At 43.9% G+C, this 25574-nt stretch overlaps 1 protein-coding gene across 2 annotated transcripts; it reads right to left on the reverse strand.

Annotated features, from left to right (window-relative positions):
• Positions 1–24793, reverse strand: LOC311150045 (methylenetetrahydrofolate reductase (NADPH)-like). 2 transcript variants are annotated; one of them, XM_084187289.1, is made up of 12 exons: positions 24436–24793; positions 19943–20194; positions 18709–18947; positions 16878–16988; positions 15753–15946; positions 14813–15063; positions 3618–3752; positions 3185–3365; positions 2829–3011; positions 2256–2357; positions 2036–2155; positions 1–1549 (listed from the first exon to the last, which is right to left on the reverse strand). In XM_084187289.1, exons 2-12 carry the CDS (start codon positions 20191–20193, stop codon positions 1262–1264), a joined length of 2055 nt encoding a protein of 684 aa, XP_084043415.1. In that variant the 5' UTR covers position 20194; positions 24436–24793; the 3' UTR covers positions 1–1261. The 2 variants fall into 2 exon arrangements, with proteins under 2 accessions (XP_084043415.1, XP_084043414.1); XM_084187288.1 differs by having other exon boundaries at positions 19943–20197; positions 24436–24615.
• Between the last annotated feature and the right edge of the window lie 781 nt (positions 24794–25574).

Genomic DNA, 25574 nt, shown 5'->3' on the forward strand with positions numbered 1-25574 from the left:
TGAGATCAATGCTTAATGCTTTTTAGTTAAGGCCTCGTGTGAAATTTCCAAAACAGTCAATAGCAGCTCGGTACTGTAACAATTGTTGTCTATGGCAGATTACAATGGTAATCACAAATCAAGTCCGTCGTTGCTCATGTGTTCTGTTAACCCTGATGCTTCAGGAGAAAGTCCCTGTATTGCTCAATTTAAACTTTGGTTATGCTTATGCAATTCTATAGTCTACACATCTCTTCTCTCATTTCGCACTATGTAAACAGCTTCCTATACCGTACCACCGTTTTCTCACCCTTAAGCACATACATGTTTATATGAATACACCAAACACAATTAAATGGTTTAAAAAGTCCAAAATCTTTCCCTGTGTCATTTATCATAATATTAATTCACTCAACTGCCTCTCGATTACGATTCATCATCCAGATAGTAGCTCAGTTTGCTACAGTCATATGGTGTTGGACTAAGTTAATTTAGTTAGTTTCATGGCACATTTTCACACCATTTATCGCTCAAATGAAATCCATAGGCTTAAAATAAAAAATTTTAAATACACATTTTGAAGTACACTGAACAGAAATAAACATGTAAAGTGTTAGTCCCATGTTTCATGAGCTGAAATAAAAGATCCCAGACATTTTCAATAAGCACAAAAAGCTTATTTCTCTCAAATTTTGTGCACAAATTTGATTTCATCCCTGTTAGTGAGCATTTCTCCTTTGCCAAGATAATTCATTCACCTGACAGGTTTGGCATATTAAGAAGCTGATTAAACAGCATGATCATTACACAGGTGCACCTTGTGCTGGGGACAATAAAAAGCCAATCTAAAATGTGCAGTTTTGTCACACAACACAATGCCACAGATGTCTCAAGTTTTAAGGGAGCGTGAAATTGGCATGCTGACTGCAGGAATGTCCACCAGAGCCGTTGCCAGAGAATTAAATGTTAATTTCTCTACCATAAGCAGCCTCCAACGTTGTTTTAGAAAATTTGGCAGTACGTCCAACCGGCCTCACAACCGCAGACCACGTGTATGGCGTTGTGTGGGCCAGCGGTTTGCTGATGTCAACGTTGTGAACAGAGTGCCCCATGGTGGCGGTGGGGTTATGGTATGAGCAGGCATAAGATACAGTAAAATCTATTAAATTGTTTCATGTAGCGATTATATTTGTATAGTATAATACTCCAGTTAAGTACTTTGTGGTGTTAGTTTCGAATGAAAAGTTCTTGATAGCAGCACCGGGGAGAAAAATAAAAAAAGTCAGTCAGTCTGGCTGTCGCCACAGTTACTTTGCGGGTTGATTTCCACGGGTGACTCCTCGGCGGGCTGCTCTGCAGGTTGCTCCGTGAGTTGCTCCTCTGGGGGGTTGTCAAGCAGCTCGAACATGTCGTCGATGACCTGCCACAGGCAGTTGTCCAATGGGAAGTCGTTGTCCACCAGGTTGACTAGGAAGTAGTTGTCGTGGATGTACTTGATGATCATGCGCGACGGCGACTCGTCCTCGTACAGCTTGGCCCACTGCTCAATCCACAGGGCAAAGGCCTCGTCCTATTAAAAGAAGGCGAAAACAATTAACTCTACAAGTTTCAGAAAGGTGGGAATTTCAAGTGTTTTGCCATCGATTTATCTTTACAGTGCTGATAAAACTTTATCAGGAAGCTTTATCAGTTCCACACAAAATAATGGTTTTGAAAAGGATTCCTTGAAAAGGCTTCATGGGAGGTTTTTGTTGCCATGGGACTTTCCAAACGCTCCAGCTCAAAGAGACGATGTAGAGGGTTAAAAATTCCATACTCAACTAAAATCTCAGAAAATGTTTGTAGAGAACTAATGACAACCATTTCACAAACTCATCCGAGTCAAGGGCACTGTCCAGAACCAGAAACAACCCCTAGCACACTCCATCATTCCCTCTGATAGGTGGTTTCGCCAAATTGCTTACACCTATCCAGTCCTCTTATATCTACACAAGTGCATAGGGGGTAATGTTCCTGGAAGGGGCCAGTAGGTTAATGAAATGACCTTTCACCTTACCTTCCAGTACATGAAGCTGACTGGATCCACCACCGTGGGCTGGACAATCTCCCTGCCGGGGAAGATGCCCCACGTCACAGCGTTGGGTTGCATGTCATGGGCGTTCGTCGTATTCTGACCCTGTAAATAGAAACAATCGACCAGTAGATCAATCTAACAATCCGTTTCAATTCACAAAATAAGTGCAGATGTAGGCTAATATATGTAGTTGAGAACTTACATGAACATTGACGATGTGGTAGTTGACGCGAGGTTCATACTTCTTCAGCACTTTGAGGAGAACCGTGACGTTTTCACTCGAGGTGAAAAACTCCAGATAGGCCTGTTGGATTTGCAAACGTGGCAAAGCATTAGGTTCATGTCATTACATGATGAGTATGCATGTAATTCAATAAATGTTACTAAGTTTGAGAAACCTTCCATTTATTCACTCTTCTTCATTTCTAGGAAAGATTGTGAATCACCCTACTCTCAACATCGTGACAAAGAAAAGGGGACAGCCTTCATTTTGCTAAACCAGTTATTTTACCTTACTTTAATCCTTGATCATTTGAATGACTTTGTGTGTCTAAATTGTGTTATAAATTCAAATGTGTAAATCCCCCCTCACTTTAGTAGGCCTACCTTCTTTCTATAATTATTTTGGTAAAACTTTACTTTAAGCCTGCAGGTGCAGTATAATGATTTATAACGTGTTATAAAGTATGTATGAGCCTTTATCATGTTTTATAATCTTATAATAAGGCTTATAATTGGTAATCCCCACGACCAAACCACGGAGGCCTAACTTTACCTTCTGGAAGACGTAGCCCCCCGGTGGGCCCCAGCCCACGATGGGGTCGTCGGAGGGCTTGCCGTTGATGCTGGGCTGGGAGTTGATGGTGAGGACCCCCCGGCGGTTCACCTTGTCCAGCTCGTCCATCAGCAAGTTGGTCTCCGGGGCCAGCGGCTCGTCGTTCCACGGCAGACACATCACCTAAGAGATCACAGGCGATCATTGATGTCAGTTGAGCAAAGCAGAAGTCAAGGGTTTAGGCTTTTGTTTTAAGTGGTAGTCATAATGGCCACGTGGGTCGAATTCATGAGGCTCCAAACGGAAGAAAGCTGACTGAAACATTTCAGTCTGAAGTGTCTAGGGCCAGGCGTCACCTTGTGTCCGGCACGGTTGGGCTGGGCTTTGATGTAGCTGGTGAAAACCTCGTAGACGCTCTGCTCATTGGTCAGCTCCTCGCCCCACATCTTCAGCAGGGAGTCCTTGGACGACTTACTCTTCAGGTAGAACAGGTAGTAATCGTTGAGTTCGCCAAAGGCCGGAGACGACGAGTTGCCCCTGAAATAACACAGAGCCAATATGATAAGTCCTGGGAACATTGCCTGTTCACTGATTATACAGTACATATTCACATGGAAAAGTCACAGAATAGGTTGAGAGAATAAACATACTGTATATCACGCATTACCTTAACTCTTAGGCCAATGACAGTTACAAAAACATTGGAAATGTAACATACTGTCTAGCCACAAACTAGCCAAGGTGCAAGGTGATTTCTCTAGAAGCTCGTCCAGTGTGTTGCTTGCTCACCATCGTCCGTTGGGGAAGTCGTCCCAGTCCTGTGTTCTGTAGATGTAGCTCTTGGGTCTGGAGGCCCAGAAGATGGGCCGCACGTCCTCCACTTTGCGTTTGGGGTGAGCGCTCACCGCCCAGGGGAGTGGCCGCCTGGCAACCAAAGAAGACAACCAGAAGGCATCAGTTCTAGTAGAAATGGGTGTGACAGCAGCTATTCCATTCTAATACATAGGCAGTTAGATTTCATGTGAAGTGGTTTGTTTGGTTTTATTAAGCGTTCCAGGACAGAGTGCATGTACCAATCAAATTGAATCTGATTATTGTACAATAGACAATTAAACCGTACATAGTATGCCCATTTGGGTCTATTTAAAATACTTGTTTCGATGTATCACATATACTCTCGGAAGTACCTATCAAATGTATCTGTTGGAGACAGACAGGTATAGTGGTGAATGAGGTGAAACCCTCACCTTCATTAAAAAGGAGCCTCTCTCTGCCCTCTGGTTATTCTCGCATCTCTTCCTCCCGAAGAGCAATACTACTCTAGCTCTCCTCATATCGACTGTATACCTGTTTTCCTGCTTAACACAAGTGAACCATATCGCTGCCGCGCGAAAGGTCTTCAGACCCTGTCGAGAGGTTGAGTACTAAGGTATTATTTTCATATAGAAATTATTTTTCTACTTCTCAGTCTCCGTTGGTAGCTAGCTTCACGGCTAGCTTTTGAGACTCAGTTAGTCCACCCTGCGAGGCTAACTTGGCTAGCTCACTGAGAGGCAAGCTATCCTCACTAGCATACTAGCATACCATCCTGAAACACGGTAGCATTGTCATCTCACTTCTCTCGTGTAGTTTAACCTACGTTCACCCGTTCTGTTAACTAGACCGACCATCTCTGCCTCATGGCACCATTGTTTACGGGAGCACTCTATCTGAAGGTTAACTCTGCCACCAGGTTGTTTCCTTCAGCCAGCATTGAGCTAGCCACGGCGCACCTTCACCACAAGGTAGCTGCTAGCTAGCTAAAGCCCCAACCCTTCACCACGAGGTAGCTGCTGGCTAGCTAACGCCCCACTAGTCTCACGGCTATAGGGTTCTACGAAGCTCATTATTGCTAGCTGTTAGTCGCAAGGCTTCTAACTAGCTAGCTTAGTACGCTTTTTACACTTTGTTCCTACAACAGACGCTGCTCGGTCCCCCTAGCAAGCCTTGTTCCTTACAATGTCCACTGCTTCCCCGTCCCGGGACGAGCCTAACCCAGGTTCATGTGCTTGTGGGTCCATGATTGCCCTCTATGCATCAATTGCTTGGGTAAGGGACATCCCCAAGAGGCGCTCGAGGACCCGGAGTCCTGCAAGCACTACAGACTGGTGACGAGGGCAGGTCTGAAGTGGCTTAAACATGCTTCTATCTCGATAGCCCCTCTTGCCTCCAAGCAAACAGCGACACCAGAGGGTCAGCTCTCTGCAACCAAGCCCAGTTGGGGAGAGGTCACAGATAGCCTCGATTCCCTCCCCTCGCTGTCTGATGGTGTAGCAAGTCAGGGGACAACGGATATCCCCGAGATTGCTCAGAAGATGGGGACTGACGACCCCGTTCTCCCACCCTCTCAGGCCCCGAGAGCGGTGGAGCTGCCTTTCCTCTAGTGGAGTTTGGGCTCCTTCATGTCTGCAAGCGGGCCGCGGCCAGACTCGGCATTGAGTGGCCATCTCCTATAGGGGCTCAGGGCCCGTCAAGGGACCTATACAAGGGGAAGAGAGTCCCATCCCAAAGATTCTTGCTAGGGGTACCCCTAGCCTGGATATGCACAATATGGGAGGAATTTTGGCAACCCTCCCACAGTGGAGCCATCACTGGTTTACTACCTCAGCCCCTCACGGCGTTACGAACGACGCCAGCGCCTCACTCCATTGGAAGGTGGAGCGCTTTACTGCCTCCGTTCTCAACCTCCTTATTGTTGGAGTATCAGGCTGAGTTACTGGAGGTGGGGAAGCAACTGGACTCGAACACCCTAGACTCAGATGCTTGGAAGGAGATCTGTATGATTACAGACCTGAACCTCTGTGCCTCCCGTGGTGCCGTCCAAGGCTGTGGTCGTACCTTGAGCCTTGCGGTGGAGGGAGGAATGGCGCTTTGGCTAAGCTTATACTACAGCTTGGAAGCCCCAGTGACACCCAAGGAGTTGTTCGGGCCCACTGTCCCTGCCATGCAGCAGAAGTATGACATGCGCAAGAGATAAGGCAAAGCCTTCAACTTCTGCTTTCCCCACAGACCCGGGCCCCGTGGCAGGAAGTTGGTTCTTGCATCTTTCCCCAGCATCACAGCTGGGAGGAGGCAACCAGCTGGCCTTGGGGGACTGAGGTCCCCAGTGACACAGCAGCCTGCCAAGACTCAGGCTCCTGAACCAGGCGAAACCTGTAGTAAAGGGGTCTTACGCTGCAGCAAGGATCCACCCATCTAACCTTCCTAAGGGAGGTAAGAAGGGTCAGCCAACCTAGGGCGCAGCCCTGGCAGCTGAGGAGCATAGTGTGCAGGGCCTACGGCTCTCTGCCCTACCCTCTCCCTTTGGGTTTAACGTTTGAAAGGGGAAGGAGTAGCAGAGTTTTCGCAGCAGTGGAAAGTCAGGGCTGCATTGATACAAAACCATATTCTCTGAGCAGAAGCTCACTTTAGAGACTGTGCTCACACGAGAAAATGGAGCATAGCTGTCCAAGATCGTCTGACACCAGCCACCCGGACAGCTGATGAAACTGTGGGTTTGCACAATCGACTAATTTCTGCACAAACTGTTAGAAACCGTCTAAGGGAAGCTCATCTGCGTGCTCATCATCCTCACCAGGGTCTTGACCTGACTGCAGTTCGGCGTCGTAACCGACTTCAGTGGGCAAATGCTCACCTTTGATGGCCACTGGCATGCTGGAGAAGTGTGCTCTTCACGGATGAATCCCGGTTTCAACTGTACCGGGCAGATGGCAGACAGCATGTATGGTGTCGCGTGGGCGAGCGGTTTGCTGATGTCAACGTTGTGAACAGAGTGCCCCATGGTGGCGGTGGTGTTATGGTATGGGCAGGCATAAGCTACGGCTAACGAACACAATAGCATTTTATCGATGGCAATTTTAATGCACAGAGATACCGTGATAAGATCCTGAGGCTCATTGTCGTGCCATTCATCCGCCGCCATCACCTCATTTTTCAGCATGATAATGAACTGCCCCATGTCGCAATGATCTGTACACAATTCCTGGAAGCTGAAAATGTCCCAGTTCTTCCATGGCCTGCATACTCAGACATGTCACCCATTGAGCATGTTTGGGATGCTCTGGATCGACGTTCCAGTTCCCGCCAATATCCAGCAACTTCGCACAGCCATTGAAGAGGAGTGGGACAACCTTTTAAGGTATCTGTGACCAACAGATGCCTATCTGTATTCCCAGTCATGTTAAATTCATAGATTAGGGCCAAATGATTTTTTTTCAATTGACTCAGTAATATCTTTGAAATTGTTGTATCAATCGCACTCCACACTGCCCTTTCCCACCTGGACAAAAGGAACACCTATGTGAGAATGCAGTTCATTGACTACAGCTCAGCGTTCAACACCATAGTGCCCACAAATCTCATCACTAAGCTAAGGACTCTGGGACTAAACACCTCCCTCTGCAACTGGATCCTGGACCTCCTGACGGGCCGCCCCCAGGTGGTAAGATTAGGCAACAACACATCTGCCACACTGATCCTCAACACGGGGGCCCCTCAGGGGTGCGTGCTTAGTCCCCTCCTGTACTCCCTGTTCACCCAAGACTGCGTGGCCAAGCACGACTCCAAAACCATCATTAAGTTTGCTGACGACACAACAGTGGTAGGCCTGATCACCGACAATGATGAGACAGCCTATAGGGAGGTCAGAGACCTGGCAGTGTGGTGCCAGGACTACAACCTCTCCCTCAACGTGAGCAAGACAAAGGAGATGATCATGGACTACAGGAAAAAGAGGTCTGAATACGCCCCCATTCACATCGACAGGGCTGTAGTGGCGCGGGTCGAGAGTTTGAAGTTCCTTGGTGTCCACATCACCAACAAACTATTACGGTCCAAACACACAAAGACAGTCGTGAAGAGGGCACGACAACACCTTTTCCCCCTCAGGAGACTGAAAAGAATTGGCATGGGTCCCCAGATCCTTAAAAAAGTTATACAGCTGCACCCTCGAGAGCATCCTGACCGGTTGCATCACCGCCTGGTATGGCAACTGCTTGGCATCCGACCTTAAGGCGCTACAGAGGGTAGTGCGTATGGCCCAGTACATCACTGGGGCCAAGCTTCCTGCCATCCAGGACCTATATACTAGGTGGTGTCAGAGGAAGGCCCAAAAAAATTGTCAAAGACTCCAGTCACCCAAGTCATAGACTGTTCTCTCTTCTACCGCACGGCAAGCGGTACCTGAGCGCCAAGTCTAGGTCCAAAAGGCTCCTTAACAGCTTCTACCCCCAAGCCATAAGACTGCTGAACAATTAATCAAATGGCCACCCGGACTATTTACATTGAACCCCCCTCCCCCTTCCCCTAAACTGCTACTCGCTGTTTATTATCTATGCATAGTTACTTTACCCCTACCTACATGTACAAATTACCTTGACTAACCTGTACACCCGCACATTGACTCGGTACCGGTACCCCTTGTATATAGCCTCGGTATTGTTATGTTATTGTGTTACTTTATTTAATTTTTTACTTTATTTAATTTAGTAAATATTTTCATAACTATTTATTGAACTGCATTGTTGGTTAAGGGCTTGTAAGTAAGCATTTCACGTTAAGGTTGTATTCGGCGCATGTGACAATTGTTTGTTTTGATATTGCGTTTATATTTTTGTTTCATTGTACGTTTAATTGAGGGAGGATGACAATCATTGACAAAGTATACATTTGACACAGACTGATCCCCTGGTCATGAACTGACGCCGGGACCTACCAGAAGGAGCAAAGGTGGGTATCATAACATGTCCAGCAATGTTATTTGCAATGGTTTAGCAACCTCTAAAAATCATTTCATTCGCTGTTCACTTGCTATTTTCACAGCTTGTCAGGCAAGACCTCAGAATAAAAAAGTGTGTCATGCGACACAAGTACCCTTGTGACACCTCCTCAGTTGTTGCCAGTCTCCCTCGACTCCTATGAAAAGGACACGCCATCATGAGGCCTAGTGACCGAGTTACTGCCCTGATAACACATATGGCTTCATCAACAACGACAGGTAACTTGTGAAAAGTTGTATTAAAAAAATACCTGGCTCGATAAACTAGTAGGCTAATTCCCCAGCCAAGTAGATACAACTAAGAGTAATTTTGGTTGTGAAGAGCATTAGCCAAAAAGCTTTGTCCTTTCTTTAGAACAAAATGTACATTTACCACTTGGCTATCTATTATATAACCCTGTCAGAGACCCTCCCAGTCAACAACACCTCATAAGATTGCCTGCTGCAGTTGTTCGAGAGATGTCCAGTTTGCAGCCGAACATACAGCATAGAGAAGACCAGCAAGGGGGCCCTCATCAGCATCATGCAGACATGTTGGCAAGTATCCAGCCAGCAACCTTCAGACTCATCATTTGTACAAATACAGAAGGTAACCCACTTCATTACTTTGATACCCAATTGAGACATTATTTGTTGCTTATTTTCTACTTCTTAGATGTATATAATGTCCAGGCCATAACCTAGCCTGGTGGAACCAGCCTGATCGCTGTGTTCACCATTCTATTTCACTTCACATTTAATGATATCTGAAGTGAAATATAAAGGTGAACGCAGCGATTAGGTTGGTTCCACCAGGCTAATCATAACCACTATTGATAATGTAATCAGTGCTTTGTGTGAATGTGTGTTTGTGTGTGACCGACCAGTATCTTTGATGAGGGGCCAGGAGCTGATCTATGCTGCTATGCCCATCAATGGGGCTCTGGCAAAGACCTCACCTCCAGCCTCACCTCTTGCCGGTTCACCAACAGATGGGGAGAACAGAATTAGGTAGGTTTAGTCTGACCTGTTGAAACTTCAACACAGTACCTGTTTGTGTGTCAGATATCACCTATCCTAACTGCCATTGGTAATAGAACAGTGACTATGTGTGTATGTGTTCACAGAAACATGTATGGAGCCAGCACATGGAGACTTGTAAGATGATGCGATGAAGTCCAGACATTTGGCTTCTGTCATGGCGCCAGCATTTCTTGAGGAGCCACAAAACAAGGCAAAATCAGCGGGTGCAGTTCCCCTTTAAGTCACTTTCTCAGCCCGCCATGGACCAGACAGTGATACAGTTTACCCATAATTGTTGTGTCGTCTCTAAGTGGGGCCGTTACGCCCAGTCTCTAAGCCTTTAGCTTGTCCTGGTACGTGTCTATTGTGCTTGAAATCCTTTTCATAGCAGCTACTAGCCGCAGAAAAGCGTGAATATGTAATATTCCTCCATCTTTCACTTTGCTACTGCCCTTGGCATCCCTAAGCGTGTGGACTGTGCTCTGCCAGCAGTCAGTCCAAGGTTTTATTCAGGTTAGCCCTTTACACTCATATCCGTATAAGGGTTGAAAATGGCAGATTTGGACACTGATAAGCACCTAAATTGGAACGCAGTGGCTGTAAAGTAACATGCTATACATGACGTCAGAGCTCAGGCTCTCCGCTTCACAGCGCTGTATGGGTTTGGACTGACAGACGTTCTGAACTTGAGCGCCACGCGTGACAATAAGTTGCCCCCATCCCTCCAGCTAACTGGGCAACTTTAGCACATTTTTGGTTGTCTGAGTGAGGGAAATGCTATAAATGATAAGGACTCTATGTATTTTGAAAGATGAGACGTTGAGGATTATAATAAATACCTCTGATGTCATACAAGCAAGCCTAAAACCTGTGAGTCCAAATGTGCATTTTACATTTCCATATCATAAAACGTATGTAATATACAGTGTCAACGTTAATGATCACTATGTTTGATGTACATTTACAAGATGATATGGCGTTATACCCTGGGTTGTCCTGAACAGAATGAGCCTGTTGTATTGTGAAGAAAATCTGATGCGGACCACGCATCTGACTGCAGTCAGTCATGACTATTCTATGCAAACCAAAATTATGATCTGCTTCTCTGAATTGCCTTGTGAAAGCCTAACACTGTAAGATCGTATTTTTAAATTTAGCTAGTCATGTTGGCAATAGAACAAGCTTTCAAATTATGTAAACCTGACCCATATTGCGATTCATAATTGACCATTTGTGGATTGCGTAAAAAAACAACAGTAACTGTGTAAAGACGGGGATGCAGGTCTGTGTTCCAAACAAACAACTACAAGTGTTAGACCTCTCACTCAAACCCAACACCAGTTAGACCCCTCACTCAAACCCTTGTAATTTTTTGTCGTATGTTTTTTTTTATTTTATTTTTTTGGGGGGATGGATCAGCTTAATATTGCAGATAGATTGTATCTTCTATCAATGTAATTGTCTGCATCACTTCCAATCCCCCATGTTTTTTTTATTTTTTATATATATATATATATATTCCCCTTTATTACTTTTCAACCCCACCATCCTTTCCCTACTTGGAGTAAATTAGTGAACAACAACGCCCAGGCCTCTACTTCCGGTCTATACTTACTATCTACACCTTATGGACAGAGTTAATTTTACAATAATTCTATATCCATATATATATATATATATATATATATATATATATTTATTTATTTTTTTGCTCCTGAACTTCTTCTACTCTCAACCTCTCCGATCATTTTCATGATGTCCATCCGGTTTGCTTCTAAATGCCATATCTTTCTAACTGTGCTCTTTCCCAAAAGCTCCCAACATACAACCTATATACTTATTATGGACACAGTATGCTTACATTATTAGCTATCTTTGTTATTATTTGTTGTTATTTGTTATTAGTCCCATCCTTCAACTCTATTCAATACCTCCCATCTATCTCTTAACACCATCCATATAGGATTTCTATTTGCCATATATATTTCAACCATACTGTGATGTTTTACAAAAGTTCTGAACCTTTCTATTCTCATTGCTTCTACAGATTGTGAATTAAAAATAAACATTTTTGCTAAAAGTATTATTATATTATTGATTGATTGACTATGACTTTTCAGATCACCCAGTAATGCTATCTGCAAGGTTAGTTCCAGGTAAATATTGCAATCCTTTAGCCATTCCTGGACCTGTGTCCAAAAACAAGCTACAAATGGACAGAACCAAAACAAATGATCTAATGATTCTATCTCTTCACAGCAAAATCTGCAGAGCTGGGAAGATTGTATCCCCCATATAAATAACATTCTATTGGTAGCAAGAATTTTATATAATAATTTAAATTGAAAGATTCTAATTTTTGAATCCGGTGTCGTTTTGCGTGTCAGTTCATAAACACTATGCCATGGGATTGGTACGTCAAAGATCTCTTCCCAACTATTTTGCAATCTATATTTTGTCTTATGTTGCACCTACCCCAGATTTTCCAAAAATATTCTTATCATGTTACTGAATGTATCCAGAGTATTTTCAGATTTTGTTAGCAACAAATGCGGCAAAAAGTACAGTAAATGTAAAATACACAATCAACAGTGTAATGTTTGGATTCAGTCATGTCAGGTGACTCAAATTTCAATCACATTTAGTGCTATATAGAAACCCAGCCTAAAACCCCAAACAGCAAGCAATGCAGATGTAGAACTGTCATTACCTTTATTCTAATAATTTCCCATAATCTCTAAACTGTTCCCTTGTAATCGCTTCCATGGTTATGCATTCCATATTTCTTCCTTAAGAAACATTTCAATGTAGCCCTATCCATATAGGCCAATTCCCACGAGTGTAAAGGGTTAATGACCTAACCCCCCCCATCTTTGGCCCAGGTCAACTTTTTTCCATTGTCGCACCTTGGAGCCTGTGGCTTTTCATCTGTCGCCTTCCCCTGAAGGGCGACCCTGTCGTTGTCCAGTACACACAGTGCACATCGACTTGGATTGTAGTAAGGCAAGTGTGTCATGCTCTTCGCTCATTGGGCAACCACCCTTCAGAAGTGGGTGGGGCCCCACTTTTCCTCTTCGACTATATCCTGCCGGATCAGGGGGTCTATTATATTTATGTATAATGGCAGTCGGCGTTCCAATTCATCCCAAAGGTGTTCGATGGGGTTGAGGTCAGCGCTCTGTGCAGGCCAGTCAAGTTCTTCCACACCGATCTCGACAAACCATTTTTGTATGGACCTCGCTTTGTCCATGGGGACATTGTCATGCTGAAACAAGCAAGGGCCTTCCCCAAACTGTTCGTCTAGAATGTCATTGTATGCTGTAGCGTTAAGATTTCCCTTCACTGGAACTAAGGGGCCTAGCACAAACCATTAAAAACAGCCCCAGACCATTGTTCCTCCTCCACCAAATTTTACAGTTGGCACTATGCATTGGGGCAGGTAGCTTTCTCCTGGCATCTGCCAAACCCAGATTTGTCCGTCAGACTGCCAGATGGTGAAGTGTGATTCATCACTCCAGAGAACACGTTTCCACTGCTCCAGAGTCCAATGGCGGCTAGCTTTACACAACTCCAGCCGGCGCTTGGCATTGCGCATGGTGATCTTAGGCTTGTGTGCGGCTGCTCGGCCATGGAAACCCATTTCATGAAGCTCCAGATGAACAGTTCTCGTGCTGATGTTGCTTCCAGAGGCAGTTTGGAACTGACACGTTGAAAGTCACTGAGCTCTTCAGTAAGGCCATTCTACTGCCAATGTTTTGATTTTATACACCTGTCAGCAACGGGTGTGGCTGAAATAGCCAAATCTTTTGAATCATACTTTTGTATATATAGTCTATTTCATTGAACTGAGATTTTATAAGCCACGTATTGGGCTTCACCTCGCTTTGCTATGTTTCTGCACCTTCTTGGTGCGTACTCTCAGTCTCGGGACCTCGGAGGGTTGCTGATGTTGGGCCTACCCTGGCTTCGGACAGCATGTTTTTGCGATACGGGAGTTGGCCATATCCCCATATGTGATACATCGAAATTAGTATTTGAAAGAGAACTTAAGGTTACTTGCGTAACCCGGTCCTCTGATAATATGACAGATATATCACCGCATTCCCCTGCTCGCAAGGGTGTGAGGAAGAGAAGCATGCTTGAGAATAACCAGAAGGCGGGAGAGTGGCTCCTTTTAAAGAGCAACCGCTCCTAAAAACCAACTTCTCATTTAGAAAACAGCTTATGTCGCATCGATGAGTCAGAAACATTTATTATACTGTCAAAATTGACTACAAAGTGTACATAGAATAATTATTGTTATAAAGTCAGTCTCGTCGAAAACAGAGCTTTATGACAAGTTTTATGACTGCATCACAACATAAATGAAGGTTGGGTTTGTTTCAATCCTGCCCACAGCACACAAGTAATCATCAATTTGGAGTGCAGGTGCACTTGACTCAATCGCAATGGCAGTGGTCAATTTGGGTTGACTTTGGAATCCCAATGGGGCTAGTTAGGGACCATCTGTAAATTACACAATGTACATGGGACAATATGTAAAAATTCCTCCAAATTGACTTAAAAACCTCAAACCAATTACAAATTGTAGAAATGAATATACAAATATTGAAAGCATTTAATGAGAAAATAAAAAGGTGTGCAACATGAAAATATTGTCTCATTTACGTGTAATTTATTGACGGTCCCTAACTAGCCCTGGAGATGGGCTATCCAAAGTCAAACCAACTTTGCCAATGTCGCACACCGACCGGCTGAAGCTAATTGGCTAAATAATTTTTGCTAACTCTTCCCACCTGCTAACACAGACAAGAGACAAACACATCAAACTACACCTCGAACAACTCACGTTTGAATTCAGTCATGGCCGCTAACATTTGTTAATGAACCAAATTTAAAACGAGGTCAAATCAGGAAGTGCAGTCGTCCTTTAAGAAAGGTGAGGGTCTCACCTCATTCGAGTAGGCGATCCTAAACGAATCCCCATATGTGATACATCTCACTCATATTATCAGAGAACCGGGGTTACGCATGTAACCTTACATTTTATACATTTTAATACTAGGCCAGCTAAATCAAGCAAACAACCTGAAGTGTTTGAAAGAAAAAACAATCCTATTTGGACCCAGGTGTGGTGTGGTGGGTGGTCCGGGCTTAGACAACCAACCTGGGGTCCTCGATCCACAGGCCCAGTTGCCGCAGCACCTCCATGGTGGCCACCTCACGGTTCAGCGTGTAGAAATGGAGGCCCGGCACCTCGCCGCTCTCCAGCAGCACGCGGCACATGCCCACCGTCTGCTCGATGCCGTAGTTGCGGATGGCCGCGTCGTTGTCCTTGATGGGCTCGATGACCCGCATGATCTCCTCGGGCACCTCCAGCTTGGACAGCTTGACCAGCTGCCTCAGAGATTGGTAGCCCTGGAGGAAAGGAGGAATGACAAAACACAAATCCTACTGGTCAAACCTAGGTTCAAATACTATTTAAAATACTTTAGAAAATCATTTCAAATACTTTAGCTGTGCTTGATTGAGCTTGCCTGTTAAAATTAAGCAAACCCCGCCCACCAGACACTCCAAAACATACACTGCCCCTTATGGGAAAATGTCCCCTTGTCCGATATAAATGTCTTGTTTTGTTTTTGCACAGAACGTACTTGGTCATTTGTTACAACGTTGCTAGCTATCATCACATCCTAGAACATGCCATTCCAAGAAAGTGTTAGAAAGTACACCCACGCAACCCCTCCCTTTCAAACTTTGACAAATGTAGTCTTTGACCACACCACCCCACACGCAAGTCCATGGCCCAGTTTAGGCCTACGTCCCACAGTACCTGGTAGGGCCGGGATGATACCAGTATCGCAATATTTTTCCATGGCAAAAATGAAAACATGAAGTAGAGTTCACTCTTTGGTCCTTTAAAAACCTGCTTTATGTAAAAAAGTGTGCTATAGCTTGGAAAATAATTAAATGTGACTCTGCATAACAACAATGTTTGTTTCCAACATTAAGCCTGTTTTCTTAAAGAAGTAAAATCCGCTTCACGTTGTTTCCTTGCAACGATACTAACGAGTATCACGATACTGGCATCGTCCCAGCCCTAGTACCTGGATAGGGAAGATGCCTGGTAGGATGGGGCAGGTGATCCCTATGGCCCTGCAGTCCCTGACAAACTTGAGGAAGGTGTCGGCCCGGAAAAAGAGCTGCGTGATGATGAAGTCTGCTCCGGCATCCACTTTCTCCTTCAGGTGTCTCAGGTCCTCATCGTAGCTCTCTGCCTCCGGGTGGCCAGTGGGGTAGCCTGCCACAATAATTGGGTTTTAATGCGCAGTGTGTGTGTTTAGGTCACATTTTACAAACAACTTGAAGGACTAAATGGCTTTTGGGGAGATAAAATGCTCACAGCATATACAGTGCCTTCGGAATGTGTATTTTATACATTTTTGCAAATTTAACCTTTTCACACGTGAGTTCCAAATATCTCTAACGGTCGCCCCAGCATGAGTTGTTTTATGCACGTGATGTCAGAATGCACTCACTGTTCCAAAATGTGATTGTTACGGAACAGGACAGTTAACCCAGGCTGCCCTCAAACCAAGGCCCGCTGCCTGCTAATTATCTATAGGCTATGTTTCAACTTGTCAATTTCAAATAATGTTCTAACAAGTTGTATTTTCTAACACAGTTTGAATTGAGGTGTGTTCCGCCTCCTCATTAATTCACATAGAAGTAGCCCATTTCATTGTTGCGGACAATGTAAGTTTGAGGCTTTACTGAGCCTGACAAAACGTCCCTCTTTGAGGAGAGCACTTCCCCATTTCTTCTGCACATCAAGTATGCAGACATTTGCGCAGTCTTCCACGATCTGGCACATTTTCTGACTGGCACTCGCATTATTGCATTGATGTTTTCCTTACAAATAATAACTTTGGACATGTGTGCGTTACTATCAAGGTAAGTGCCTTGTTTTCGTTTTGTCATTATGGGGTATTGTGTGTAGATTAATGAGGGGAAAAAACTATTTAACCCATTTTAGAATAAGGCTGTAACGAAACAAAATGTGGCAAAAGTCAAGAGGTCTGAATACTTTCCGAATGCACTGTAAGTAGGTACAACAGCCTACTTTAAAGTCCTCCACAAAAAACCTGATAAAAGGTTATCATTACTATAAAATGACAATATGATGAAGCTTTGTAAAAAAAGAAAAGAAAGTAATTCTGCTTCAATCATACCGGCTACACAGATGTCAAAGTAGTCGTCAAACTCGCAGCGGATGTGTTTGACCAAGTCTGTGGCGTAGTTGAAGCCCCCTTCTTCCACTTCCCAGTCAGCCCCCATGGGATCTATAAAGAGATCAGGAAAACATGGTGTTCAATGGGAATGTCACAATGAGACGTAGCTACACTGAACAAAAATATAAAACGCAACATGCAACAATTTCAACGATTTTACTGAGTTACAGTTCAGTGAAATCAGTCAATTGAAATCAATTCATTAGGCCCTAATCTATGGATTTCACATGACTGGGAATACAGATATGCATCTGTTGGTCACAGATACCTTTAAAAAAAAGGTAGGGGCGTGGATCAGAAAACCATTCAGTATCTGGTGTGACCACCCTTTGCCTCGTCATGGTATCTCTGTGCATTCAAATTGCCATCGATAAAATGCTATTGTGTTCGTTGTCCGTAGCTTATGCCTACCCATACCATAAACCCACCGCCACCATGGGGTACTCTGTTCACAAAGTTGACATCAACAAACCTCTCGCCCACAAAACGCCATACGTGTCTGCCATCTGCCCGGTACAGTTAAAACCGGGATTCATCTGTGAAGAGCACACTTCTCCAGCATGCCAGTGGCCATCGAAGGTAAGCAATTACCCACTGAAGTCGGTTACGATGCCGAACTGTAGTCAGTTCAAGTCCCTGGTGAGGACGACGAGCTTCCCTGAAACAGTTTGACAGTTTGTGCAGAAATTCTTTGGTTGTGCAAACCCAGTTTCATCAGCAGTCCGGGTGGCTGGTCTCAGACGATCCCGCAGGTGAATAAGCCAGATATAGGTCCTGGGCTGGAGTGGTCTGCGGTTGAGAGGCCGGTTGGACGTGCTGCTAAATTCTCTAAAACAACATTAAATTCTCTGGCAACAGCTCTGGTGGACATTCCTACAGTCAGCATGCTAATTGCACGCTCCCTCAAAACTTGAGACGTGTGGCATTGTGTTGTATGACTAAACTGCACATTTTAGAGTGGCCTTTTATTGTCCCCAGCACAAGGTTCACCTGTGTAATGATCATGCTGTTTAATCAGCTTCTTAATATGGCAAACCTGTCACGTGGATAGATTATCTTGGAAAAGGAGAAATGCTCACTAACAGGGATGTAAACAAATTTGTGGCCAAATTGGGCGAAATAAGCTTTTTGTGCATACAGAACATTTCTGGGATCTTTTATTTCACCTCATGAAACATGGGATGAACACTTTACATGTTGCGTTTATATTTATGCTCAGTATAGTTAGCCACGTCTCTTGAAAAATACTTATCCTCAATGAGAAAAATCGGGATAAGGGTGAAACTGAGACTCAACGATATGATTTGACCACGAGCCACAATGTGAACAAAAAAAATATTGCAGTGAGAGTGATACAAGAGGCTGCAATTGTGATTGTATGACCACGAGCAGCAATGTGAAGTTGTGAACTAAAGATTTTGCAGTTAGAGCGATGCAAGAGGCAGCAACGTGGAGTTGTAAACCAAAGACATTGCAGAGTCAGAGCGATGCAAGAGGGTGCAATTGCGAGCACCCACACAGTGCATCTGCGCATGTGCACAGGAATTAACTTCACTCTAAAAAATATCAGGCAGACCCTCAGGCTATTGTAATACAATACCGAAGCACACACAAACACTCCCACAATGGACTAACCCTGCTCTGTGTAGACGTTGTCCCTAAGAGCTAGGATCAGCTCACCTTCCCCAAATCCTAACCTTAACCGTTAAGAGGAAGATATTAAAACTGACCTTAGATCTGTGCAACGTCACCCTACTCAAAGTGGCCCTACCTCCTCTTAGAGCCATGATGTTCTTCAGGCCAAGGCGTTTGGCTTTGCTCAGGTACCCGGTGATCTTCTCTTTGGTCTGGTTGCAGCAGGTCAGGTGCAGGATGCTCTCCAGGCCACAGTAGTTGACCGCTGTGCTGGCGATCATCATGGAGGAGGTCTCCTTGTCCGAACCTGGGTCCCCCGCCGGATGCCAGGTAATGTCTATGAACAGGGGCCCCCCAGAGCCCATGCGATCAAATCTGAATGGTAAAAATGGGAGAGAGAAGATGTGGTTAGTTAGTAGCTGCTTTTAGCAACTCTGGTATTTATATGTTACTAGCGTTGCTGGGAATTGGCTTGCAAAAAATGTGGGTCTGTTGTAGATGCATGCAGCAGCTCCTCAGCGAGGTCTGATCCTCTCTGCTTACCTCATGTCAAAACAAAGGTCCCCCACAAGTCCTTGCTATTTTTGTGCAGGTATGGCACACGTGCAGGAGGTAAGCGGAGAGGAAGTGGACAGACCCACGTTTGGAAAGTCTGTTTAATATGTGTTCTATTAGATGTTTTTTCTCAATTTCCCCCCTGCATAAGGACCAATCCTACGCACAATCGGCAGAGTAAATTGAAATTGAATTTTGTTTCACTTCTGGCTTCCGGCGGACTATTCAGTTGTTTTGCAAGCCAATTCCTAGCAACGCTAGTGTGTAAATACTAGTGTTGCTAAAAGCAGGTAGTTAGTTAGCAGCTAAGCCTGCAGATCCGACCAGCTTCCTTACAGCTGCACTACAGTCGGACAGGCTTACTGTGTAGATTAAGACAACGTGGAGCCGGTGCGAGATATGTCTCGGAAAATGTACCTCAACACAGGGATGAGAAATGCATTGTACTCCGAGATTGTCCCATTATCCCAACTGTTACACAGAGAATTTTGAACAACTGCTAAAAAACTAGCAGTTGTACAATCTTCTCGGTGTAACAGTTGGGATAATGGGACAATTGGCAGTACAAAGCATTTCTCATCCCTGTATTGAGGTCCATTTTCCGAGACATATCTCGCACCGGCTCCGCTGTGTCTTAATCTACACAGGAAGTCTGTCCGATCCTAGCGCAGCTGTAAGCAAGCGGGTCGTATCTGCTGGCTAGTTAGCTGCTAATTTCAAACTCTGACCTCGTTTTGAGTTACCAGCTAGAACAAGCTAGAACAAGCTAGAACAAGCTAGAACGAGCCAACGCCAAAGGAGCTTTAGCTACAGACCTAGAAACGAGGTTGACAGCCCCACTGGCAGTACGAGGGGGGAAGAACTCGAGGGAAAACCAGTGGTCGCCCGACTCTGTCCGGCGGCGCATCTTGTCCCGTAGCCTGTCCATGCTGTCGGCATCCAGCACAGGCGTCGAGGAGCGAGAGCTCTCTTTGGAACTCTCGCCGCCGCTGTTGCTCGCGCCACTCGAGTCGCTTTTGGTGCATGTTCGCCAGGTGTCGTCGACTCTCTGCACATTATTCACCATGCTGCTGCAGGATAAAAAACAGTGTTTGACTCCCAAACTGTCACGAGTGGGCTTAAACTGAAGTTCTCTCTCGGTCTCTCTCTCTCTCACACACACGAAAATGGCCATTCCTGGTGAAAACGTGAAAGACATGCTAGCCAGCATACACTGCTGGCTAGCTAGCTGTTGTTGAACAGAATGTATTAACGTAATTTAGAGACATAAGTGTACAAGAATGTAAAGTATGATTTGCACATGTAAAATATGAGTTGCACCTGTATAATCAGTTTTGCAGTTGCAAAAAGTATTTGCAAACATGTAACTTCTTTTGAGAATAAATGCTGATCGTAACTTTTTTTGGACATAAAGTTTCCGCCCTTGTTTCCCATGACCGTAAATAGCTTCTGGACATCAGAACAGCTATCACTAACAAGCACATGGATAATATAAAGCTAGCTGGTTTTTCTATGCATCGGCAGGACAGAACGTCAGAGTTCGGTAAAAACGACAGTCCATCATTACTTTAAGACATGAAGGTCAGTCAATACGGAACATTTCAAGAACTTTGAACGTTTCTTCAAGTGCAGTCGCAAAAACCATTAAGCGCTATGATAAAACTGGCTCTCATGAGGACCGCCACAGGAATGGAAGACCCAGAGTTACCTCTGCTGCAGAAGATAGGTTCATTAGAGTTACAAGCCTCAGAAATTGCAGCCCAAATAAATTATTCACAGAGTTCAAGTCACAGACACATCTCAACATCAACTGTTCATGGTCGAATTGCTGCAAAGAAACCACCACTAAAGGACACCAATAACAAGAAGAGACCTGCTTTTTTTGCTATTATATCTAATATATAATTTCCATAAACTCGGGTATTCGCCGGAATCCAAGAGAACTTAATTTAAATACCATTTCTTTGTAAGCCCAACAACAGCATCATTATTTTTAACCATAAATCCTCACGTTCTGACTTTCCAGATCTTAAACTACAGAAACTGATGCAGAGTCCGAACATATTACTACTCTTCTTGGTTGCACCTCTATCCATTGCAATCCAACAATTATCACAACCATTTCTGTTGAATATACAGATCAATAATTTGTTAGTCTCTAGCATAGATTAACAACGAACTCGGGAATAAATACACCTGCTCCTGTCTTTCCTTTGAACCATCTGTATACACATCAAGGAAAGAATAAAACTGATTACTAATATATTGATCCACTACTGTTCCTACATTATCTTCTTCACACCACCATTTTCTTAGATCAGGCTAAGATCAATAACCATGGTGGCACATTTCCTATTGCTACAGATGGCCCTATAACAAGGTTCCCGAATCCATATTCATCAACCCTTTTCCCAATCTCTGGGCCAAAACCCCTCTTTTGATATCGTTGATTATTCCCAGCAGTCTTCCAATACTGTCAGAGTAGGATGATCTACCGTACTATACTTCAGTCTTGCCCAGTATGCTAGGGCTAGCTTAACTTGTTTAAGGGATAGTGGCATTTCCCCAGTATCTACTTGTAAAGCCTCAACCGGTGTAGTTTTAAAATGCACCATCGCACATCCTGAGTGCCCTCGCTTGCATCCTATCAAGGCGCAACAGCGATGTAAAAGCTGCAGAAGCATATACAAAGCACCCATAATCTATGTACGATCTCATCAAAGTACGATAAATATTCAGTAAAGATTGCCTATCTGCCCCCCAATCATGCCCAACTACTGTCCTCATAAGATGTTATACTTTCTTACCTTTAGTCTCAATACATGTAATATAACTTCTCCATGTAAGCTTTTCATCAAACCATAGACCCAAATACTTAAATTCTGTTACCCTTTCCATTTGTTCTCCATTTTATCGAAGACTCACATCTTCCTTCATATTTTTGTTAGCGAACAACATGTGGCAAGATTTAGATAAAGGTAACTTGAGACCCCATGATAAGGACCATTCCTCTACTGCTACAACAGCACCTTGCATTTTCTTTATTACATAAGGAATATTCCTTCCCCTCTTCCATATGGCACCATCCTCTGCATATTAGGCCGCCCTTATACCCTGTCCGATATCCCAGAAGATATCATCAATCCTCCACGTGAATAAGATAGGACTAATAGCACTACCTTGTGGAGTTCCATTTTCCACCTCATATTCTCTTGATATCTCCGATCCCATCCTGACCTGGAAGGTTCAGTCAAACAAGAAATCCATAATCCAGTTGTACATTCTCCCACTAATACCCATTCCATTCAACTTAAATCAGTAGACCTTCCCGCAACATTGTATAATATGCTTTTTCAATGTCAAAATATACTATTGATATCACTTCCTTCATTGCCAAAGCTTTGTTCACCTCAGTAATAACTTTAACCAATGCATCAAGGGTTGTCCTTCCTTTTCTGAATCCATTCTGGTATGGACTTAATAGACCACTATGTTCCAGAAAACACAACAATCTGCCTACAATCAACTTTTCCATTAATGTACATAGATTTGATGTAAGTTCTCTGCTGCTTGCTTATTATTATTTTTTACAACTACAAAACTTTCGCCACAGGTTAGTCGCTAAGTTAGTGCCAAAACAGATTTGACATCGGCAAATGTAGTTTTGATTCGCAGAAGAATCACCAGTCTTAAGTTTAGTAAATGAGTTGCATTCATTCTGAAATTGAGTTGCATGCTTGCAAATCTTATTGAATTTATTCACATATCAAGTTTCATGTTTGCAAGTGTTGTTGTATTTATTCACACATCATGTTACATGCTTGCGAGCACTGTTCCCTCTAAGCTGCGTGCGGGCACGGGCGCGCAGTAGCCCAGACTGCTGTGCAGCTCCCCGGGACTGCCTTGCAGAGCACAGAAGAAATATCAGCCCATGGAGAAAAGCACAAGATTGAACTTCACGCAACTTTATAGAGTTTTCCCTGTTAGTTAACACTATCAACGGTTCCCTTTACTGCGGCAATTTTGATCGAATCAACGCAATATTAGCCACATTCAATGCAACATACCAAAACAAAACGAACTATGCAAGAGATTTTGTTGTAGGCAGAACACATTGTAGTACGATTATATTGTGAACGACTCAGCCCGTACTCTACACAGACCAGTCCGGCATAACCAATCATCTGCAGTAGGCCTATATGCAAATAGACCATTGCCATATATGGATCTGTGCCATTTACTTTTAACTGAACTGTGTTTACAGCTGTGGTCCTGAGTAGATGCATTTTGAGATCAAAGAAAGAGCTGCATGTAGCCATGTGTGCACCCCTCCCCCCGTGCTTCTATGCCTATATGTTGCTGGCTCATTTAGTTCATATCCTTTGCTAGTAAGTGAGTTAGCCCAGTTATAGATCATTTGTAGTCAGCAATAGGGGAGTGATTGCTTCCTACAAGAGCACAACACGTGTACATTTCTAGACATATTTGAAAATGCAGTCAGGTAAAGAGCTTTTTTTTTGTCTTAAAAAGGGGCAGTGTTGTATTTTGGGACAGGCTTGAATAGGCTAAGTAGCCAATAGACTGAGGGTGGCATAATTTGTCTGATTCTCTGTAATAATGGTATGGGAATAATAATGCATTTTATTTATTGCATCAAACACCACAACAACATTCAGTCACCTCCTTGTCTGAAGGACAAGTGGATAAACAGGTTAATGTCAAGTCCTGCATGTTTTTTTTCACAAGTCTTATGGAACGTAGACCATCGAACGACACACATTGGCTGCTACTGTAGGCTGAACAGCCATTGTCAAATGTTATGGGATGCATTTTCTACATTGTTTTATGGTAGGCCACTCTGGTAGGCCTACATTATGATCAAATAGCCACAGTAGCCTACTTGGCCACTGTTAAAACGGTAAATTAAAGCGGGTACAGCCTCAGTGTTCACAGTAAACGCGGGCTGGAAGTTTCACAGAATTTTCACAACGTTCAACTTTGTGCTCAGCAGACCTGAAATTTGCTCAGTGCCGAAAACATTGAGGGACAATTGCTTGCGAGTGTTGTTGCATTTATTCTCAAAGGAAGTTTGCAAATATTTTTTGCAACTACAAAACGTATTATACAGTGCAAATCATACTTTACATACTTGTACACTTATGTCTCTAATTTACCGTAATAAGAACTAGCTAGCTAGCTAGCCACTGAACAGAATAAAAAAATCCGCTACAAAAAGAAGGTTGGCTAGCTATCCTGGGCAAAAGTGCAAACAAAAAATGCAACAAATGCATAGCTACCGTTAGCCTACCTGTTTCTCTCAATTCTTCCGCAAATTCCTATGTAGCAATTCCCCCAGGTTCGCCTCAGCTATGTGAGCAGCTACAACGTGGGTCTGCTCATTTATCTCCGTCCCGTCCCCAGAATGAACTTTTCAACAGTGTTGCCAAATATTTTTCAGTGAGATCTGCTATTGGCTCCTTGATTTGTCGCTACAACACTAATTTGCCTTACTGCTACACAGCTAGCAGCTGTCTCCGTCCTAGCGTTTTCTCCCCCCTCAAGCCGAACACCCCTCCCCCTGTGCTTCTATGCCTATATGTTGCTGCCTCAGTGCTATCCGAGATCCTTGGGACGTCCATACCCTAAACCCTAATACCCTAAACCCTAACTTCTTATTCTTCTTCTGTGGGTTTTATGGCGGACTACATCCAACATATGTATTGCCGCCACCAGCTGGACGGTTTGAAACCAAAAATAAAATTAAAATAAATAAATCCATACTTTAATAGTCATTCTAACAATCCACCCTAATTAAAATAGTACATTGCCAAAACAAACAAAACTCCCACTTCTTCCTTCTGTTAGTTCTCCATATCTCCCTTCTCAGGCTCTAGGACCTGAGAAGGTGGTACGGCTTTTGCTAATATTCCATGTAAATCCTTTGCTGTGAAATCTTTCAGCCCCAGGAACCGCTCCTCTGCAATCACAATGATTTCAATCTTCCTAGATCTTTTCTCCACCTTGGCAGTGTCATTTATCACCCTTGCGATAAAGGCCACAAAGTCCACCTTTTTAACCTTTAACTGTCAGGATCCTCTTGGTAAGACAACTCCAGCAGCCTGCAGTGAAGGCCTATCCACTACCATGGACTATTCTGGTGTAACATTCAAACCCTCAACCCTTTTCACAGCTTCTGAAAATGAAATGCTCTGTACAACCCTGACTTTGACCACCTCATTCTCCTTTACCCTTGTGGGGCATTCAGAAGACGTGGCTTCATGATTCCCACCGCAATTACATGTCAAATTTTCTTCACTTTTATTTAAATTTTACATTTTTGTCATTTAGCAGACACTCTTATCCAGAGCGACTTACAGTTAGTGAGTGCATACATTTTCATACTTTTATAACACATATGATATTTTCCACATCTTGGCTTCTCCCTTA

This window comes from Coregonus lavaretus (assembly GCF_964263955.1).
Source record: "Coregonus lavaretus genome assembly, chromosome: 22".
Lineage (NCBI taxonomy): Eukaryota > Metazoa > Chordata > Actinopteri > Salmoniformes > Salmonidae > Coregonus > Coregonus lavaretus.

Bases quoted from the DNA above. Each gene is read 5' to 3' on its own strand.
- LOC311150045 (XM_084187289.1), bottom strand. From the start codon at position 20,193: ATGGTGAATAATGTGCAGAGAGTCGACGACACCTGGCGAACATGCACC. The intron at 18,948-19,942 runs GTCTGTAGCTAA...TTTACCATTCAG, and splicing joins GCTGTCAACCTCGTTTCTAG to ATTTGATCGCATGGGCTCTG. The intron at 3,753-14,812 runs GTTGGTTGTCTA...TTTGGTTGCCAG, and splicing joins CTGTGGATCGAGGACCCCAG to GCGGCCACTCCCCTGGGCGG.